At 37.9% G+C, this 20,296-nt stretch overlaps 1 protein-coding gene across 1 annotated transcript in view; it reads right to left on the bottom strand.

The window, feature by feature from the left end:
• Positions 1-20,296, bottom strand: part of ATP8A1 (ATPase phospholipid transporting 8A1) — a 240,371-nt gene that overhangs the window by 131,260 nt on the left and 88,815 nt on the right. The window contains exons 15-19 of the mRNA XM_070451955.1: positions 19,232-19,276; positions 9,798-9,870; positions 6,860-6,965; positions 4,976-5,058; positions 751-800 (exon numbers count right to left, since the gene is read on the bottom strand). Of these exons, the coding sequence (XP_070308056.1) occupies positions 751-800; positions 4,976-5,058; positions 6,860-6,965; positions 9,798-9,870; positions 19,232-19,276 (357 nt within the window). The remainder of the gene's footprint in view (positions 1-750; positions 801-4,975; positions 5,059-6,859; positions 6,966-9,797; positions 9,871-19,231; positions 19,277-20,296) is intronic.

Raw genomic sequence — 20,296 nt, 5'->3', positions numbered from 1 at the left:
CGCTGCTGGGGAGAAGCCGTCCTGTCACAGGTTAGTAAATGCTTGGTCCCAGCGTCACAGAGCGCGCCACATTGCCTCATCACCCACATTTCTCTAACAACCCTGCTCCCACCTCCTCACAGGACTGTGCGCATTCTCTTACGGTCTCTCCATTCCTCAAGTCTCCAGTATGCCCTAGTTACTCCAGACGCAGGAGTTTTGCAATCACCTGGATGGAAGCTTCCAACAAGAAATCCCTATTCATTTGGCCATGAACACTACATGTTTATCTGCTGTGGACCAATCCCTTCTGTCTATTCCTACTATGTGGAAACTATTTTTATACCTAACAGACAGATGAATATGAGTTTCTGAAATCCCTATGACAACTAGATGTTATAATGAGCACACAATTAGAACGGCAAGTTCCTGACTCTGATTCATTTTAATTCTGCATAAATCTTGGTGTCCCTAAGTATAATGTTTTCAGATCACTACCCAAGCATGCACCCTACAGTTGTGATACGGATTGTTATGTTCAGAAATATTATTACACTGCCTCCAGAAGACATGCCTTACAAGACTCTGAAGAGAACAGTTTATGATTTTCTTACAAATGACAATTAAAAATTGCATTGAAAATTTTAATATTTGGCCTAAATAAATTTATTTAAATAAAATAAAGCACACTTTCTTCTTACTTAAAAGGGAAAAAGTTTAAAAGGAGGGAAATGTATGACATGCACACAAACCACAGAGCAGATGTTTTACCTGGTGAACTCCAAGACATTGAGCAACTCGTATCTTTCTTCCTGCCCGAGCTATGAAGAAAAGGAAAATATGGTTACATACAGTAAGAAGTAGCTTTGGCTTCTTGGAAATAAACTCCAGTCATGAAGTTTTAATGTGAAAAATGTCAACACAAATTGTCCTTTCTTAATTGAACTTACTAACCTTTCAGGTTAAGATGGAAGATTGAACAAATGCAATTACTTTTCGTCCTTATCAAAGCCCCACCAAAACTACAAAAAAACCCCACCAAAATTAAAAAGAAAGAAACTTACAATGGCGGGAAAATATGAAAAGAGACAATGGCATTAAAAATTTGGAAGCTAGAAAACAGATAAGTGAGATATGCTTAGTTAGCAGATGCAAGGAGTAGCAAATGCTATTGTATACACAGTGGTTATGGGGGAAAAGGTGAGAACCAGCCTGACCTGGATTGAACAATCCCTAAAAGGCCTAGGGAAGAGGAATAACAGGTAGTTCTAGAACTGGAAGGTGAAGGAGCGCCCTACACGGGAGGACCAGGGAAGGAGCTGCTGCTCTGGGCACTGGCTCTTCCTGCCTCCTGGCAGAAGACCAGAGGCTCTGCTGTTCAAGTTTCTTTTGTCGAGAAGTCGGCACACATGAAGATATGTGTATTGTTATTGCATTTGTACTAAAGGCGAGGCCCCAATACCCACAACCCACTTGGCCCCCTACATTCTGGCAGCCACATCTTTCCTGGCAGAAGGGTGGAAGACTGTTCTCTCGGGAATCTGTAAGCCCAGGTTGAGCCCTAAAGGCATAGACAACTGTGATTTCCCAAACGAATCCCACCAGACCACCCCACAGTGAAGCCCAATGTGGACAAATACCTTCTTATACTCAGAACTGCCGTATCAGCTTGCAAATTCTTTACTCTTAACCAAGAGAAAACCAAAGATTAACAGATATCCAAGGACAGCTATTATCATGGATCACAGATACCCAAAACAAACAGATAAGAGCAATTTGGAAGAAAGAGAATTCAAAAAGAAAACACTGGCGTAGGCCTGGGCTTCCTAATGGGCCGGGACCTGCCCACCAGCCTCTTCCCTCCATTCCCACACCAGGATGACGGGGTTTGTCCTATGCTTTCTGTGGGGCATTTTCTGTTGTCTCATGGGAACTGGATGACTGTGGACTCCTGATGGCATAAAACCTTCTGCAGTGTTTTACACCCTTGGAAATACGGTGAGATCCATCAGTATATGCTTGTTTATGGGACCCATGAAAAAAACAAAGAAAATGTCTGAGACAAAAAGCTGCCTGTAACAATGGTCATGCTTCTGCGATTAAGATTCACGGCTTGCGCTGCTCTTTGGGGGCACAGGGGGAGACTGGCCTTATTTCTCTGAATATTGTAGTTCTCATCAAAGATCTTGCATAGCCTATTAATGCATCCCATATGCAGGTGGTGCAGTAATTAAATGCTCTTCTTTTTCTCCTAAGTAGAGAATGAGAAACTCCAGAAAAGAATATGTGAAAGTTGATGTTTAATTTTTGGTGAAGTATGCTTCCCCCAGTGCAATAATCAAAACAACTGTAATGACAGTTTAAGACCATTTTATGTTCCAGTAAAATATGCTTATTTAAACTGTTTGCAATTTTTTTAAAGAAGAAAACATAAAAAAGAAAAAAAAAGTACCATTATTCCTCTCAGAGAAGTAACATAAGTACAACATCTAAGAGGGAGAAACAGGATACTCTTAAAAAAAGAAATATTGAGAAAACAATAAAAGCTTCTGGAAGCTAAAAAATGTAATACCAGAAACAAAATCAATTGAAGTCTAAGAAGACAAAAGAGAGGAAAACTTCCAAAAAGTAGAACAAGAAGGCAAAAACAAGAAAAGCAGGACAGAAAAGTTAAAAGATGAGCTCAGGAATTCTAGAGAGCAGCAAAAAAAAGAGGAAGAAAAATGAACAGACTCATCCAAGAAAAACTTGCAGAATGGAAGGATGTCAATTTCCAAATGGACAAGCGTCCACTCAGTGTTCAGTACAGTGAGTTAAAATGGTCTCACTATGGTACATGTGAAGTTTCAGAACTCAGATAAAGAAGATCTCGCAAACTTCTTGAGGGAGGCAGTGGGCAAGTCACAAAAACGAGAGTCACAGTGGCTTCTGACTTCTCAGTTAGGCATGCAGGAAGCCAGGCAATAAAAATTCCTCAGGACGCTGATTGCCACCCTAGAATTCTCTATTCAGCAGGACCACACATTAAGTATAAAGGTCAGATAAAAATGTTTACACTTAAAAGGACTAAAAAAGAAGTAACTTCCATGTGCCTTTTCTAAAGAAGCCAATAAAGAACATTCTCCAGCGTAGGCCAAGAACAAGGAAGACAAGGGATTCAGGAAACAGACGATCTAACACAGGAGGGAGTTGGGGAAAGCCCCCAGGGAGACGGGGAAGCGCTTCCTCTCGAGAACCCTGAGTGAGTCTGAGTTACCCACCACGGCAGCTTGGAGGCCTGAGTCCGGAGCGGGCTCAGTGAGGGTGGTCACTGCCGTGACTTCTGCTTCCAGAACACCTTCTCAACAGGATGAAACGGACAGAAAACGCGTTCTATCAATGTCAGGCTCTGAGAAAGAAGTTCTGACTTACAGGAAATAGCAAGCCCCAAACAGGAGACAATCAAAAGGAATTTCAGGTGCCACAGAAGCTGACCTCTGAACAAAACTGGCCCAGAGTAAGAACAGAGGCGGGGTCGGGGCACGGCGCTTCAGGAGGAGGGTCTCAAGGCAAAGACCGCAACTGCCCACTGGCCAGATGATCTGGTGTAATTGTACTGATAAAAGTGCACCAAGAAGTTATGAAACAATTAGAACAATTAGTAATAGGTAGGAAGAAAATGTTGCACTTGGAAAAAACATAAGAGATTTATTTTAAGAATTAAAGAAAAAAATTATTTTCAGGAGATAATTTTGTATCTGAAAACACAAAATTAAAAACAAAGAAAATAAATACTGAATAAAACAATGTTTTGCTAGGAATATCAATACAGCATAAACACTAAATAAAAATGCTTAATGAGATACCATTTATATACAACAGTGTACACAGATCTTGAATATGTAGTTCAACGAAAATTGTATAGTTTGATAAAGGTTTCCTCGGTGTAACCACCGCTCTAATCAAGACAGAGAACATTTCCACTGTCCTATAAATTCCTTTGCCCCCTTTCCCAACCTCCCCCCTGAGGTGGGGCAACTGCTGCTCTGAATTCTAAGACCATAAGTCACTTTTTCCTGATCTCAACCTCGATATAAATGTAGAGTATGCAGCGCTCTGTGTCTGGCTTTATTTTTTCTTTTTTCTCAGCCTGTTCCTGAGACTTATCAATGCTGGTAATGAATCGATCATTTTACTCTTTCTGCGTTGCTCAGCTATTCCACTGTGCATCACAATGTGTGGATCCATTCTCCGAGCGATGGACATTTGGTTTGTTTCCAGCTTTTGGCTATCTGAATACAGTTGCTATGAACATACCATGAACCACCCCTCTGCAGACACATGCTTTTACTTCTTCCGGGCAAGTGTAACTACATCTGCTGCGTCAGGAACATGCTTGCCTGTACTGGAAAGCTCTAAAAGGTTTTCCAAAGGGGCTGTACCATCTCACACATCTACTAGCAACACAGAGGTGACCCCTTGCTCTGCAGCTTCATTAACATCAGGTGCTGCCATAATGTTTTAAATGTTACTTTTCTTGCTGGGCATGTCGTAGTATCTCATTGAGACTTTAATTTGCATTTCCCTGATGATTAACGATGTGTTTTCACATGCTCACTGGCCATTTGTATATCTTCTTTTGTGAAATGTCTGTTCCAATCTTTTGCCCATATAACATCTGGGTCCAAATACTTGTTTAACCAAGCACTGTAATATAATTAGACTACTACTGAAAAGGGATGGTGAGTCAAGAGAAATCATCCCTCATTTAATATAAGTGAATAGAATGTCAGTAGATATCTCTAAAATTGAAGAATTGAAATATATTTCATTCATCACATATTAAAAAAGGATGCATAAACGTCTGAAGAAACAGCTAAAAGAATAGAAAAGTCAACGCTTCTGGAGAGGAGAACAAGAGTCGGGAAGCTGTTTTACTATGAGCTTTCTGGTATTATTTTATCTTTGAAGCTTGCACGTGCATTGCTTTGATAAAAAGGAGAATTAAATAACTTACTGAATCTATAATCACTGAGTCAGGCGTTCTTCCAGTGAAAACAAAATTCAGCTGCTTGGCTGCTCTGACCAAGGCTCCCTCATCTGTTTCAGGCAAACAGAAGGAAGCAAATACATGGTGAAAAAAATTATCCCAAATATGAGAGTAAGACTGCGGTATAATAGTCTGCTTAACTTTAAAATGAATTAAAGTTCTTTTTATTCTGACTCCTGTTATTGAAATGCATTTCTTTTTAAATCATACAATAATACCCAGGGTTTGAGTAGAATGATCTTCAGAATCTGAGACATGTATAGATCCCAGAGGCATATTCTTGAGGGCTAAGTCTCACTGTTAGCCAAACAGACCTAAAAAGGATAACTTCAAAGGACCTCTTGGTCCAGCATATTCTCTACAAAACTTTTCTTAAATGATGTGTACAAATGAGGAAATCCCATAATAGCAACAACAGGGATAGACCATGAAGGTATCATGCTAAGAGAGATAAGTCAGACAAAGAAAAGCAGTGTATGATCTCACTTATTATGTGGAATCTAAAGAAAAAAGAGAAGAGAAACCCACCCCCCTCAAACTCTTATAAAAAGAGATCAGATGTGGTTATCAGAGGTGGGAGGTTGGTGAAGGGGAAGTGGAGAAAGGTGATCAAAAGGTACACATTTCCATTATAACATAAATAAGTACTAGGGATACAGTGATGTATATCAATTATTTCTTAATTAAACTGGAAAAAAACGAGTGGCACAAAACTGCCTTCTTAAGTTTTATCCTTTTCCTCCTAAAATGCTGAATGTAGGAAAACTATTAATAACATGGCGAATATTGAGGGGTCAATTTAAAAGGATATAAATGAATTGGTGTTTCATTGTATTGCATATTATTTACTCTCATCACCATGTTACATCAAAACATTTTTGTTTTTGAGGGAAGGGTGTGAGATAAACACCCATATAGTGTCTATCTTAACAATAAAGAGTGTCTGTCATGGTTTTTAGGAATCTGGTATATTGTATGAGGTCGCAGGTGCTGATTTTTAAAACGCAGGGGGAGGGGATAGTTAGGAAGGTTGAGACTGGTTTGTACACACCGCTATGTTAAAAATGATAACCAACAGGACCTGCTGCATAGCACACAGAACTCTGCTCAACCTTACGTGGCAGCCTGGATGGGCGGAGAGTGGGGGAGAGTGGATATGTGTGTATGCACGGCTGAGTCCTGCTGGCCACCTCCAACTATCACAACATTGTTCACTGATCATACTCCAATGCAAAATAAAGTTGTTTTCTTTTTAAGGGAAGCTTATAAAAAAGTTCCCTAAAGTGTGTTCCTTCTTTCCTGAAATCTTAGTCATCAAATTGGCTATTTACTCAATTTTACACTGAAAATAAGTCTAAGTGTGGAATCTCCTTTCTAAGTGTAAAGCTCTTCTCATCCAAGTAAATACACAGCGAACTCCTTGATTATCATTTCCAAAGAAGAAAAGTTGGTATTCTAAAATCAACACTATTCAGGCAAACAGATCTTCCTTTTCCTGCCTGCTTATGTGAAAAAACAGTTTATGACCAACAGTTTTTTTCTTAATTATTTATAAAGAAGGGAAAACGTACTATGCACATAGAGTACCATGTTTTTTAACTTGTATGAATTTTGCTATTCAAATTTCCATGTAACATGTTATATAAAAAATATTACACAGTTACGGATTTTAAAATATGTACATATATGTATAATTTTGAAAGCCAACATTTCTAACTAGTAAATAACATATTTAATCTGAAACAAAAGTAACTTGGTTGTTTTACTTCTTCAAATTAAATTTTTCTGAACAGTCTCATATTTCAGAACAATTTTCAGCCAAGAAATACATCACAATTGCTTCATTTGTACCTGGAGATGCTGCCTGGTAAATAATCTTATCACCTTCCCGCTCCGGTACTGCTGTGTGACATACCGCCATCATTGTGAGAAATTCACATATTATTGGTGCAGTGGGCTGTAAGAAATAAACACGTAATTTAGGCCCTTTCATTTCACCATTATGACACAATGATAGTAGGATTACTTCATGTATATTTATTGAGCACAACTGTTAAATGTTGAGGGTGAAAGCCAAGAAATCAACACTATGAAGAAAAAATATTTTTTACTAAAATCCTTCAGCTTTGCAACGTCTTCATTCCTTTTCTAAACGTTTATTTAAGGCCACTTTGTCTTGTTAAATAGAAACAGCACAGTGAAAAAGGCAGATATGGCTGAATCCTGTCTTAAGAGGACAAGAGAGGAATTCTAAAATATTCATTTACCTGGTTCTAATTCCTGATCAGATCTAAGTCTGAAGCATCTAATCTCACTGTGGTCCCACTACTTTGGGTCGCGGTGATGATGGCAGAGGATTCCTCTACGATGCTTTGGTCTCTCTTTCCAAAAACAACAACCATAACCTGACAAGTGTTCTACTAAATAAAAAAGGATTGACTGAGCATGTCCTGTGTAGTCATGGCCTGAGGAAGACAGGATCCTTTCTGCAAGGAGTTTTTGAGTTTATAGGAGAATAGCAACCAGATTTTTGAAATTAAACATCTCCTTTTCTGGTTCCTGATAAAGAAGAGTATCACTTGAATTAATAAAGGAAAAAAATTCCTCCATGCTCTTGGATCAAAAAACTAAAATGACTAGAAAGGTACATCAAAACATTATTTGAAAAAAACAAAACAAAACTGTGTTCCGGCTAGAACAGCAGACAAATCAGACAAGGCCCCTGCTTCATGATGCTGTGACGTGTGAGGGAAACAGAACACAGACACACACTACACAAGTATCATTTATTTATGGGTTCCCCTGGTGGCTCAGCTGGTAGAGAACCTGTCTGCAATGTGGAGACCTGGGTTCGACCCCTGGGCTGGGAAGATCCCCTGGAGAAGGGAACAGCTACCCACCCCAGTATTCTGGCCTGGAGAATCCCACGCACTGTCTAGTCCATGGGGTGCTGCCAAAAGTTGGACACGACTGAGCAAATTTCACATCATTTATTTATACTGTGAAGAGGGTTACAAAGGATAAAGTGTGTGAAAATCATATAATATGATTGGGGTCAGTTTGTGGTTGTTCTCAAGACAATGTGATCTTTAAGCTGATGAAGTTTCAGCCTCATGAAGGACTGAGCACAGAGTTTTCCATCAAGCAGGAAAAACACATGACTGAAAAGATCCTAAAGCAGGAAAGAATGAGGCATGTATGAGAAGATAAAAGAAAGCCAGGATAGCCTGAGGAGAAAGAAAGGGAGGGTGGGTCCAAGTGAGGCTGGTGACTCAGGCAGAGGCTGGATCACGCAACTTTGTAAGTTGAGGGGGAAGCCAGAGAGTGGTTTTCAACACGGCTTGTGCTGGGACTTGACTTCCGCTGGCCTCATTCTAGCTGCCATGTGCAACAAGGATGGGAAGGGTGAAAACGGAAACCAGGAGAATGGCTAGGAGGCTGTTGCGGCAATTTACCTGGGGGATGCTGGCTGTCTTGACTGGGGCAGAGAAAGTGAGAATGAGGTGAACAAGACCTTTAGGACATGCTCTAGAAAGTCATGGGCTTCCTAGTGGTGCAGTGGCAAAGAATCTGCCTGTCAATTCAGGAGGCGCAGGAGATGCTGGTTTGATCCTGGATGGGGAAGATCCCCTGGAGGAGGAAATGGTAACCCACTGCAGTGTTCTTGCCTGGGGAACCCCATGGACAGAGGAGCCAGACAGGCTACAGTCCATGGGGTCACAAAGAGTTGGCCACAACTATGCCACCATGCGTGCATGCACACACACGCGCGCGCGCACACACACTCACACACACAGAAAGCTGCACTGACAAGGGCTTAGTGATTCATCACAGATCTGGAGATGGAGAGGACAGAGGAAGCAAAGCAACCCTAAGTTCCTAGACCGAGTTATGAGGCAGTTGATTGTGTAAGATACTGAACCTGAGAACACAAGAAGGATGAGCTGGGTCTAGGTCTAGATTTTGTGGATCTTGAAGCTCACGTTCTGTTGAGAGCAAAAATATCCACATGAATGCACTGCCAGGGCCCTGCCCAGGGGCAGAGGCGCCAAGTCCACCAGTGCCAGGAAGGGACTGGCTCTGGCTGATGAGCAGGAGTTCAAGTTTTGATGCACGGAGCCTGAAGTGACTGTGAGCAAAGTTGGGGATGAAAACCTAGGCGTGCTCAGTTGCAGCCCCGTGGAGTTGCAGGCCTCAGGCTCCTCTGCCCATGGAATCGTCCCGGCAAGAATACCGAGAGTGCTGTCATTTTCTCCTCCGACCCAGGGATCGAACCCGAGACTCTTATGTCTCCTGCAGCGGCAGGCAGATTCTTTACCACTAGTGCCATTTGGGAAGCCCTTAAACTTCAGAGATCTACTCATTTGATCAGATGGAATTTTAGTAAGTATCAGTGACTTCATAAGTGGAATACTCACATTGGGTGGCAGATGTCTCAAGTTCTTGTTGTATAGATTTAGCACTGGCCTATAATTTTGAGCGTGTAATTAATTTCCATAGATATTTTGAAATTGTTAACAATGAGATGTTTCATATAAATAGAGCTCTAAATTATGTAATATTTTTAAAAAGCCAGAGTATCAATAAATGACAGTGTTAAAAGTAAATTTCTAAAAATTACAGATTCGTGTTGGCCAAGCAAAAATAATTTAGAGACAACAGATTTTTATAATTATTAAAAATGACCATGAAAGTAAAAAATGGAATATGTAAGCATGGAAGGTAATTCAGAGAAACACTCATTAGTTTTCATCTATTAATGAAAAGATAATGGTACTACATTTCTTACATGATTATTTTGGAGGTTTTCCAGCAATGATGAATCACTGAATGTTTTTTCATCTCCAAACTGTGAGCTCTGCCTAAAGGGGAAAAAATGGAGAATATTTGATTCATTTATACAAGCCCGCAGATCTACCTGTAAGTTACTTTTAAAATAAATCATTATGCCTACAAGCTCTTTATAAATTAAATCTAATAAATTAAATATAATTTAGTCCACATTTCTAAATAAGATATCACATATTTCATGATTGAATCACAGGATATTTCCAAACATTATAAAATGTGAAAGCCTTTCTCAGTGTTAACAAAAAGTAGCATTTTACCATTCATTTTCCTAGAGTAAAATTATGTTGTAGCCATATGAAGTTTAAAAAAAATTTAATTAAAAAAATGTAACAAAACTGCTAATATGCATGGAATTGAATTTTTCTTTCATAATTTTTCCAAGGTTTAAAAATTTTGAGAATTAATAGAGTTGTTATAAAAATAATACTGTTTTACTTTAGTCACGAAAATTGATTTGAAGTGAGTAATACTATATGATTACCATATGAAACAAAAATATGAATAAACTGATTACACATTTCTTTAACATTTATCACTAACAAATATCTTATATATTTATGTACATATTACAGTTACTCTGTAAAGGAGAAAAAAGCCATAAAAGTATATATGTGGTTTTGTGTTGTGCTATCTTCAGATCAGCAAACTTGAACTCCATATGAAACAAATCAAATGAGAATTGCCTCTATAATCTAGCTATTACTAATCTCATAGCCATGCAATTTAATATCAAAATGTTGAGATTCAAAGGAAGGACAAGGAACATTTAAGTGGAAATGTCAAACCCCAAGAGTATACTTTTTACCGTTCAGTGAAAATATATAGATCTAAAGCTTTTGTGCACAGAATGAAATTTCAGAAGTCGTTGAGGAAAAAATAATGTGTTCAATATTAAATAGCTTTAATCCAGAAAGCTTTTAATCATAATTTTTACAGGTTACAAAGAGAATTATCAGTGCCAATGTGCCAAATATCAAGAGTTTCATATTTTAAAGCCAGCTGCTTGAAAGGAAGGAGAAATCATTGAAGAAAAAAAAAGAATGTAAAATAATTTAAACTAAACCAGATAATCAATATATGTAAATATCTTTTTAACCATACACCATAAAAGGAAGTTAGAGTTTTACAATAAAATACATCTTTATTAATGTGTAACACTTTGATCTATTGATTCTCAATATTATAATATAATATGCCTTTCTTAGCACATAGATTAGAATTCTCAAAAACATCACTAGGAAACAGAATGAACACATTTTATTATTATAATTATTTTAATAATAATAAATTGTTTATAAAATAACAAATATTTATTAATTAAAACTCCTCCTCTTCTTAGTATTAAAGATGAAAAGTCCAAGAACTTTTAAACAACTTATCAATTGGCAGGCAGAAAAAATTAACATACATTTCTCCTCTAAATATTATCATTCTAAAGCTTATTATTCAGGGCTCTATAAAATTTCCCTATTATTTATAAAATATATTCATTATTGGTTCTTAGTTATACTTTCCCACTTATTAGATAAATTGAAATTTCAAGGAATATTCACAGTAACATCTTGCATGTGGAGGTCTATCTTCCTTCTAAAGAATTCTGGACTAAAAGCTTTTATAAATTTGAAGATGTGTCTTATTAATCTCACCAGTAAGTCTTTCATTTCATAAATCACAGTTACCACAATTGATAAAACTTTCAAACGTATTTATAACAAATAACACTAGATATGCAACTGAAATGTTTACACGGACACAACCTGCCCTCCATTCACCAGTGAAACCTTCTGACGTAGAAAATGCTAACTCTTCTCCCAGAAAGGAGCTTCCTTTCCAAGATCACAAAATCATCAGCATTTCATCTGCTAATCACACAGGTATGGATAACTCAGATATGGTGCTCTCATCACCCCTATCTGAAATCTCACAAAATGTCCACTTTTAGTAAAAGTAAACAGATAAAATTAGGAAGCTCAAAGTCATTTCAAAATAAGAACCAATTGCATAAATGTAAAATAGATTAAATTGTTAGCTGACAAAGCTATTTGAATTTGCAAACTGTGCATACATAAAAGTGTAAGCCAACATCTACATTTTGTTAAAACTTTTCATAGAAGTTTTCAAGTGACACTTTGCCTTATAAGGAGACAAAGAAATGGTGTTTTGCAAAAAGAGACAAAGAAGACAAAGGAGACAAAGAAATTATGGTGTTTTGCAAAAAGCAATAAGGCAGGGGGTGTAACAGTTAAGATAAAGTGAAAAATGAGCAGTTAATCCAGTGTCATATAATTTACTGCTTCTTGTAGGCTGATTTAAAAGCTATGATACATTGCAAATAATTATTTCCTAATCATCCAAAAATGAAGAATCCTCATAGCAATAAAAATGAGAAGATTCAGAATTTTATGGATAAACATAAATTACAGTAAGTGTGGCCTGATCAGTATTAGGAACCAGAGAAGATCAAATTGCCAACATCCGCTGGATTATAGAAAAAGCAAGAGAGTTCCAGAAAAACATCTATTTCTGCTTTATTGACTATGCCAAAGCCTTTGACTGTGTGGATCACAACAAACTATGGAAAATTCTGAAAGAGATGGGAATACCAGACCACTTGACCTGCCTCTTGAGAAATCTGTATGCAGGTCAGGAAGAAACAGTTAGAACTGGACATGGAACAACAGACTGGTTCCAAATAGGGAAAGGTATATGTCAAGGTTATACATTGTCACCCTGCTTATTTCAATTATATGTGGAGTACATCATAAGAAACGCTGGGCTGGAGGAAGCACAAGCTGGAATCAAGATTGCCAGGAGAAATATCAATAACCTCAGATATACAGATGACACCACCTTTATGGCAGAAGGTGAAAAAGAACTAAAGAACCTCTTGATGAAAGTGAAGGAGGAGAGTGAAAAAGCTGGCTTAAAACTCAACATTCAGAAAACTAAGATCATGGCATCTGGTCCCATCACTTCATGGCAAATAGACGGGGAAACAGTGGAAACAGTGATAGACTATTTTTTGGGCTCCAAAATCACTGCAGATGGTGACTGCAGCCATGAAATTAAAAGACATCTGTGCTCCTTGGAAGAAAAGCTATGAACAACCTAGACAGCATATTAAAAAGCAGAGACATTACTTTGCCAACAAAGGTCCGTCTAAGTCAAGGCTATGGTTTTTCCAGTAGTCATGTATGGATGTGAGAGTTGGACTATAAAGCTGAGTGCTGAAGAATTGATGCTTTTGAACTGTGGTGCTGGAGAAGACTCTTGAGAGTCCCTTGGACTGCAAGGAGATCCATCCAGTCCATCCTAAGGAAGTCATTCTTGAATATTGATTAGAAGGACTGATGGCTGAAGCTGAAACCCCAATATTTTGGCCAGCTGATGCGAAGAGCTGACTCATTTGAAAAGACCCTGATGCTGGGAAAGATTGAAGGCAGGAGGAGAAGGGGATGACAGAGGATGAGATGGTTGGATGGCATCACCGACTCAATTGACACGAGTTTGAGTAAACCCCGGGTGTTGGTGATGGACAGGGAGGCCTGGTGTGCTGTAGTCCATGGGGTCGCAAAGAGTCGGACATGACTGAGCAACTGAACTGAACTGAATTGAATCAATATTAGTTAATTTCATACATGACAGTGTGGACTACAAAATCATGTCAAATGAAGAGATAAATAACAATTTTTATTTAACTTAAAAAACAATTTAGGAGTAGAAACACCTAGTATTCAGAAAAGAAATAGAAAACACTGTCTGCATAAAGTTAAAATACTTCTGCACAGCAAACACTATTATAAGCAAGTCAAAAGCCAAATGACAAACTGGGAAGAGAACTATTTCCAACACATAAAATGGTTACTTTATTCAAAATGAAAGGTTAATTCACTCAAAATAAAAAGGGCTCATAGAAACTCACACTAAAAAGATCAAGAATGCAATAGAACAATGAGCAAAGGATATAAACACAGTTCACAAAGAAAGAAATAGAAGTGGCTTTAAATATACATTCAATCTTACCACACGATGAGAGAAACGAGATTTAAATTTATCAATGTGGCAGAAACAGTTTGACAACCCTGCTGCTATAATCTTGGAAAAATAGATAAACCATCTACCATTGATGAGAATGAACACTGGTACAATTTCTAAAAACGAATATTGGCAATGAAAGTGAAAGTCACTCAGTTGTGTCTGCCTCTTTGTAAGCCCATGGACTATATACAGTCCATGGATTTCTCCAGGCCAAAATACTGGAGTGGGTAGCCATTCCCTTCTCCAGGGGGTATCTGCCCAACCCAGGGGTCGAACCCAGGTCTCCTGCATTGAAGGCGGATTCCTTACCAGCTGAGTCACAAGGGAAGCCCAAGAATACTGGGGTGGGCAGCCTATCCCTTCTCCAGCTGATCTTCCTGACCCAGGAATCAACAAACCAGAGTTTCCTGTGCTGCAGGCAGATTCTTTACCAACTGAGCTATCAGGGAAGATCCTGATATTGGCAATATCTAACAAAATTTAAAATCAATACAATTCTTTGAGATCCAGGAATGCCAGTTTCTGGAATTACAGTCTATTCTGTACTTACACTGTCTCCTGCAGAAGGCTGTACGTACAAATTCATTCTTTGCAGCACACTTTTAACAGCAAAAGGTTAGACCTAACCCAAAGTTTTACTAGGGCTGTTGCTTAAAAAGACTGTGGTACATCCACATAATAATAATGGAACACTATACAAAAAAAGGGAGGCTGTCCACGGAATATGGACAAATCTCAAAGATGTACCATCAAATGAAAAGCTGGTATCAAAGTGTGTGCAATATCTTTCACTTTGGGTAAAAATGAGAAAGAAAAACATGCATACACGGTAGAATAGATCTGGAGAAATAAACCTGAAATGGGTTACACTGACTGCCTTCAGGTGGGGAAATGGAGAGTCAGAGATAGGGAAGAGAGGTGTTACTGCATTATCAACTTACATAAGTCAAATTTAAATTAAAGATGAAAAACCAGAACAAAATCCGATTATGAGCTGAAACATACATTCTACATGTAAACTCAATGCATGCACTATATACATACAGACGCTACGCTGAAACATACACTCTTCACACAAACTCAATGCATACATTATATACATACAGACACTACACTAACATACATTCTACATACAAACTCAATGCATGCATTATATACATAGACGATATGCTGAAACATACATTCTACACACAAACTCAATGCATGCATTATATACACACAGACGCTATACACATCCATGTATGGGAAGACAAAGGCAGTGTGACAAAAATACTGTTTTCTGAATGGTTCTGCACCTTCTGGCTTTGAACAGTGCTACTGTTCCAAATCAGAATTCCTAGAAGGGTGATTAATGTTCAAAAATGAAATTGCTGTTCAGCGTCAGGTCAAGTCCAAGAATATAAAGAAGTGGTTGAGTTCAAGAATAATACTTTTTTCTTAGACACTAGTTTTCATCAATGTGGGCTGCTTTTCTGGGTGGTTCTAAAGGATTTCGGAGGGCAATTACAAAAGAGGAGTTCCAAAAACATTCTGTGAAATGGTCCCTTGACTGGAATAAACAAATGACTTGTCAAAGGGACTACTCTGAAGACTAGCTAATTTGGATGTGTTAGATTTGGTTACTATACAGTCACACCTGGAAGAATGTTTTAGTGAGCCTAGTGATAGCAGCAGAATAAATAAATACCACTCATTTCATACATACATACAAACCAAAATGAAACGAGAAGAGACCAGAAAATGGTACTATCCAGTGATATGTGCTAATGCTAAAAGCCACAGTAAAATGACTAGGCACAGAATACTTATTTGGGATTTTCCTTAAAGTAATAGTGGGGGAAAATACAGATGAACTGAAACTGGCTTTGAGTACATACTATTGAAATGAGTGAATGAGTACATCTGTTTTCTTTTTCTTTTCTTTTCTTCTTTTTTGAGTACATCTGTTTTCTACTGTTATTTATGCTTGAGATTTCCCCCAAAAAATCAGAAAAAGAAAAAAATGTAACAAAATATATAGCTTTGGAATAAAATCTTATCTTAGGGCTACATGGATGCTTATAATTAGTAAATATTTTTGTGCAATCCTCCAAATATTGATACTGTCTAAAGATTGGTAGATTTTAATAGAAATGAATTAACCTTCAAGGTTATGTCAGCTGATGTAGGGCACTTGGCAATAACAAGAAAACCATCCCAATTCTGCAGGAAGTGGCTATTGGTTGGGAAATGATTTAAGCGAGTAGTTACCGCCATTATCCAATTATTTTTAATGTCAAGGAAGTGTTTTTGAAACTGTCACTATAATAGTTTGCCATCAAATTTGACTAAATGTAAATAATCTACATATTTCTGTTGTTCAGTTGCTGAGTTGTGTCCAACTCTAAAAATCTACATACACGTATGCGTTAAATAATATGTGTTTTTTAACTTGGTATTTTTGTGGCAAATATGGTTGAAGAATGATAGTACAATACATGGTATAGGTCACAGATTTTATCTATAGAATCAATGAACTTCACATTGAAAGGCGAAGCTGCTGACAGTCAGACAAGAATCAACTTTAGGATTTTGGATTTACAGAGTCAGCGGTACTCTACAGTTTACCCGAGGACCAGCAGCTCATTCAATCAGGACCACGCTTTCAATCTTGGCTTCACTGGCGATATGAAATCAAGTGGACTCGATCTGGCAAATGCCAGATTTAGGGTTGTGACAAGCTGTGTCCCCCCAGGCTAACTTTTCTCATCAGCCAGTTAAACTATACTTGCTCTTGCTACCCTAACAAAACGAGAGAGAAAAAATGAAATAACAAATAGTAAGGATACCTTTTCTCTAAATGCAGATATTTCTGAAGCTCTTTAAAGTCTATTGGATGTGATATAACCAGCACCTACTTAATACCCAGGTTGAGCAAGGTTTTAACTTTTTCTCCCATGTTTGCTGGTTGTATACTTTGAGGGAAGTTACTTATTAGCTTCTCTGCTTAAATTTCACCAGCGTCAATTCAGTTCAGTTCAGTTCAGTTCAGTTCAGTCGCTCAGTCGTGTCCGATTCTTTGCAACCCCATGAACTGCAGCACGCCAGGCCTCCCTGTCCATCACCACCTCCCGCAGTTTACTCAAACTCATGTCCATCGAGTTGGTGATGCCATCCAGCCATCTCATCCTCTGTCGTCCCCTTCTCCTCCTGCCCCCAACCCCTCCCAGCATTAGGGTCTTTTCCAATGAGTCAACTCTTCGCATGAGGTGGCCGAAGTACTGGAGTTTCAGCCTCAGCATCAGTCCTTCCAATGAACACCCAGGACTGATCTCCGTCAGGATGGACGGGTTGGATCTCTCTGCAGTCCAAGGGACTCTCAAGAGTCTTCTCCAACACCACAGTTCAAAAGCATCAATTTTTGGTGCTCAGCTTCAATTACAACTCCTCAAATACGTCTTGAGGATTAAGTGAGAGACACTGGAGCTAACACTGAGATATTCTTCTAAGCACTTTAAAAACAGAATTCATTTAATCTTTGCAACCTCCCTATGATGTCTACATTCTACCCAATGAGGACCCACAGGCAAAGAGATTAGATAGCTGCTCCAGAGCAGCATTAGGACCAGGATGTGAACCTGAGTGGTCAACATCAAAGTCTGCATCCTTGACAAATGCTCAGGACCCAGGACACAACTAAAGTTCAAGCCGTAGCTGTTCCTTCATCTTTGCTGCTTATAGGTAACCACTTGATAGATCAGGAAATCCAAGTAGATATTTAAAATAAAGCTTACTCTATTAAACAGTTGGCAAAAACCTTCCCTAGTGTTTATTTCTTAAAATATCATTAATATCTAAGTTTATATGTAATTGCAAGTGGAACTATACAAAAATTTATGAAAAAGTTGACATTTTAAAATTTGGAATTACTCAGTTTAGAATATCAAGTTTCCAGAAAGGGTGTTTTACATTAAAAAATTTAAACAGATAAAATAATGTCTCTTCCCAATAGTGATAAAAATCATGAAATAACCTTGACTGAAAGGAGAATATTTTAAATGACCCAGGTAAACAACGGTTAACATTTTCATCCAGTCTTAATAAGAATATGGTGAAGATAATTTCCTTCTCAAGAAAAAGTGATTTATCTTAGAAAATATATATATTCTAAAAATAAAAATATATATTCAATTCTATTGAAAAGCAACAAGTAAAAAGATATAATCAAAATTTTAGCTAGGTTCTCAAAAGATTAAGTAGAAGAGACTATCTACATCATTACACTTGAATTATCCACCAACAGTAAGGTGTTTTGGCACATTTAAAAGACACTTAAACTTATTCAGTTGTGGGTAGGTGTTGAAATGCATGACACTCCAAGCAATGAGCTTAAGTGTAATGAATCATCAGTTATCACATGAACCAAACAGCTGCCTCTGTCATTAACTCTAGGTAGTATGAGGCTTATTGCAAATTGTTACCAAATCTCCACTTTATTGAAATAAAATCCAAGTTGAAAAATAAGGCTTAATCATAAAATACCCTGTGTCATCTGAAAATAGAAAAGTAATCACATATAAAGCCATACTATTTTTTACAGTTACCAGCATTAAAGAAATCTGCTTTCTGAAATTTCATTTGCCACCAGATTGCAATGAATTATTGAGATAAACTCATGTCATTCTAAATGAAAATGTAAACCATGGTGAGGATTTTAACGTAAGACAAAAAATCCAATATGTATGGAAATTAAGCTTATAAAATGCTATTCAATAATTCTAAAATTAATTATATTCCTGTTAACCCTAGTCCTTGGTAGCATACTTTCCCAACATTTGTTCCAGATATCTCATTTAAAAATGCTTATGTTATAGCCTCCAAACCGATTTAGCAAATTAATGAAAATAAATGTAAAGGAAATTTTCACTGTGTGGTTATGTTCAGTAGCATTTTTCTGTAGCTCTGTAGAGTATACAAACAGTGGCAGAAGGTGGCAGTGCTGAGCTAAAAAAAATAAAATTTATGAAGCTGTCCCTGAAATCTTAGGTAGTCCACAGCCCAGGGACTCTAAGTTGATTGTTATAGATTTTACTATAGCTACATAGCTCCATAAAACCAGCAAGCCTAAACTCTGAACTAAATGTTCATAAAATGATTAAAGGTTACTCAACAGGACATCAGGGCTATTCAATGATTTGTTTGTTTTTATTCGGCAGATTTTAAGAGATACTTTGCAGCACTGTCATCCTGCCTGATCAGTCATTTTTTTTCAAAGTAGTGAAGTGGATCTAACAAAACAACAAAACGCAAACCTTTTAAATGGATCAACGGGACAGAAAGACCCATGCAGCTTACCATTCATCGGGAGAGCAGCCATAATCCTCGGGCTCAGGGACATGGCTTCAGAAAGCGGGAGGAGAGACACAAAGAAAGGAGAAAACAATCAAAGGAGGGCTGGGAACACAAAAGCGTGAAAGAGGGAAGCGCTGAGAGACGTGCCAGTCAAGGAAATAAACTTCCAGCTGATTTGGAAAGAAGGGCAGTTAGTATAGCAAGTACAATTTATGGTAACTAGGCAGATTTACAAAGTTGTTCTTTCATGGGATAGCCAACCTGCCTCTTCACCATGAAATTTCCCAATTTTATGCACAGGTATCCATATTCAGTAGAAAATATTAAACTTCAAGTTTAAATACAGGCTAAAGTCAATGTAAAATTCATCACACAATGCATAATGAGAATAAAGGGTTTTAATTAAAAAAACATGTTACTAAGAATAAACCATCACACAACCATCAATCTGCCAAGTACATTTCAGAAACAAATTTGCCTCCAAGGAGGGGTGGTTCTTTAAACAGGTATATTAAAGTAAAAGTTAGTTACATTGCTCTAGCTAAAGAGTGCCACACTGCAAAAGATGAACATTTTAAAAGATACTCAAAAACGTTCACTTAAATCATAACTCAGCCGTTAAACAATTCATTACATCAAAAGAAAACACATTCATCAATACTTCATTTTCATCCATTGGCTCATCTGAGCACTGGATCTATGTATAGCTTTCATTTCAACCAACCAGTGATGTGACAGAAATGGTCCATAATACATGACAGAGCAGATTTTATTTTACTTCTTTATATATTCATTTACTAAAATTTTCTTTTTATTCAGATTTTTTCCCTCTGTCTTGAGACACATGACACTGTGCGAGCTTAAGGCGCACAGGATGATCTGATGCTGATACACGCTGCCAAGCGACTGCCTTCATGCGCGTGTGCTAACTTGCTTCAGTCGTGTCTGACTCTTTGTGGCCCCATGGACTGTAACCCACCAGGCTCCTCTGTCCACGGCGGTTTTCCAGGCAAGAACACTGGAGTTGGTTGCCATGCCCTCCTCCAGATCTTCTCGACCCAGGGATTG

Source organism: Odocoileus virginianus, chromosome 21 (assembly GCF_023699985.2).
Source record: "Odocoileus virginianus isolate 20LAN1187 ecotype Illinois chromosome 21, Ovbor_1.2, whole genome shotgun sequence".
NCBI classification, from domain to species: Eukaryota; Metazoa; Chordata; class Mammalia; order Artiodactyla; family Cervidae; genus Odocoileus; species Odocoileus virginianus.
Note: the sequence above shows the minus strand (reverse complement) of the source record. Positions and strands in the feature narration are given on the sequence as shown.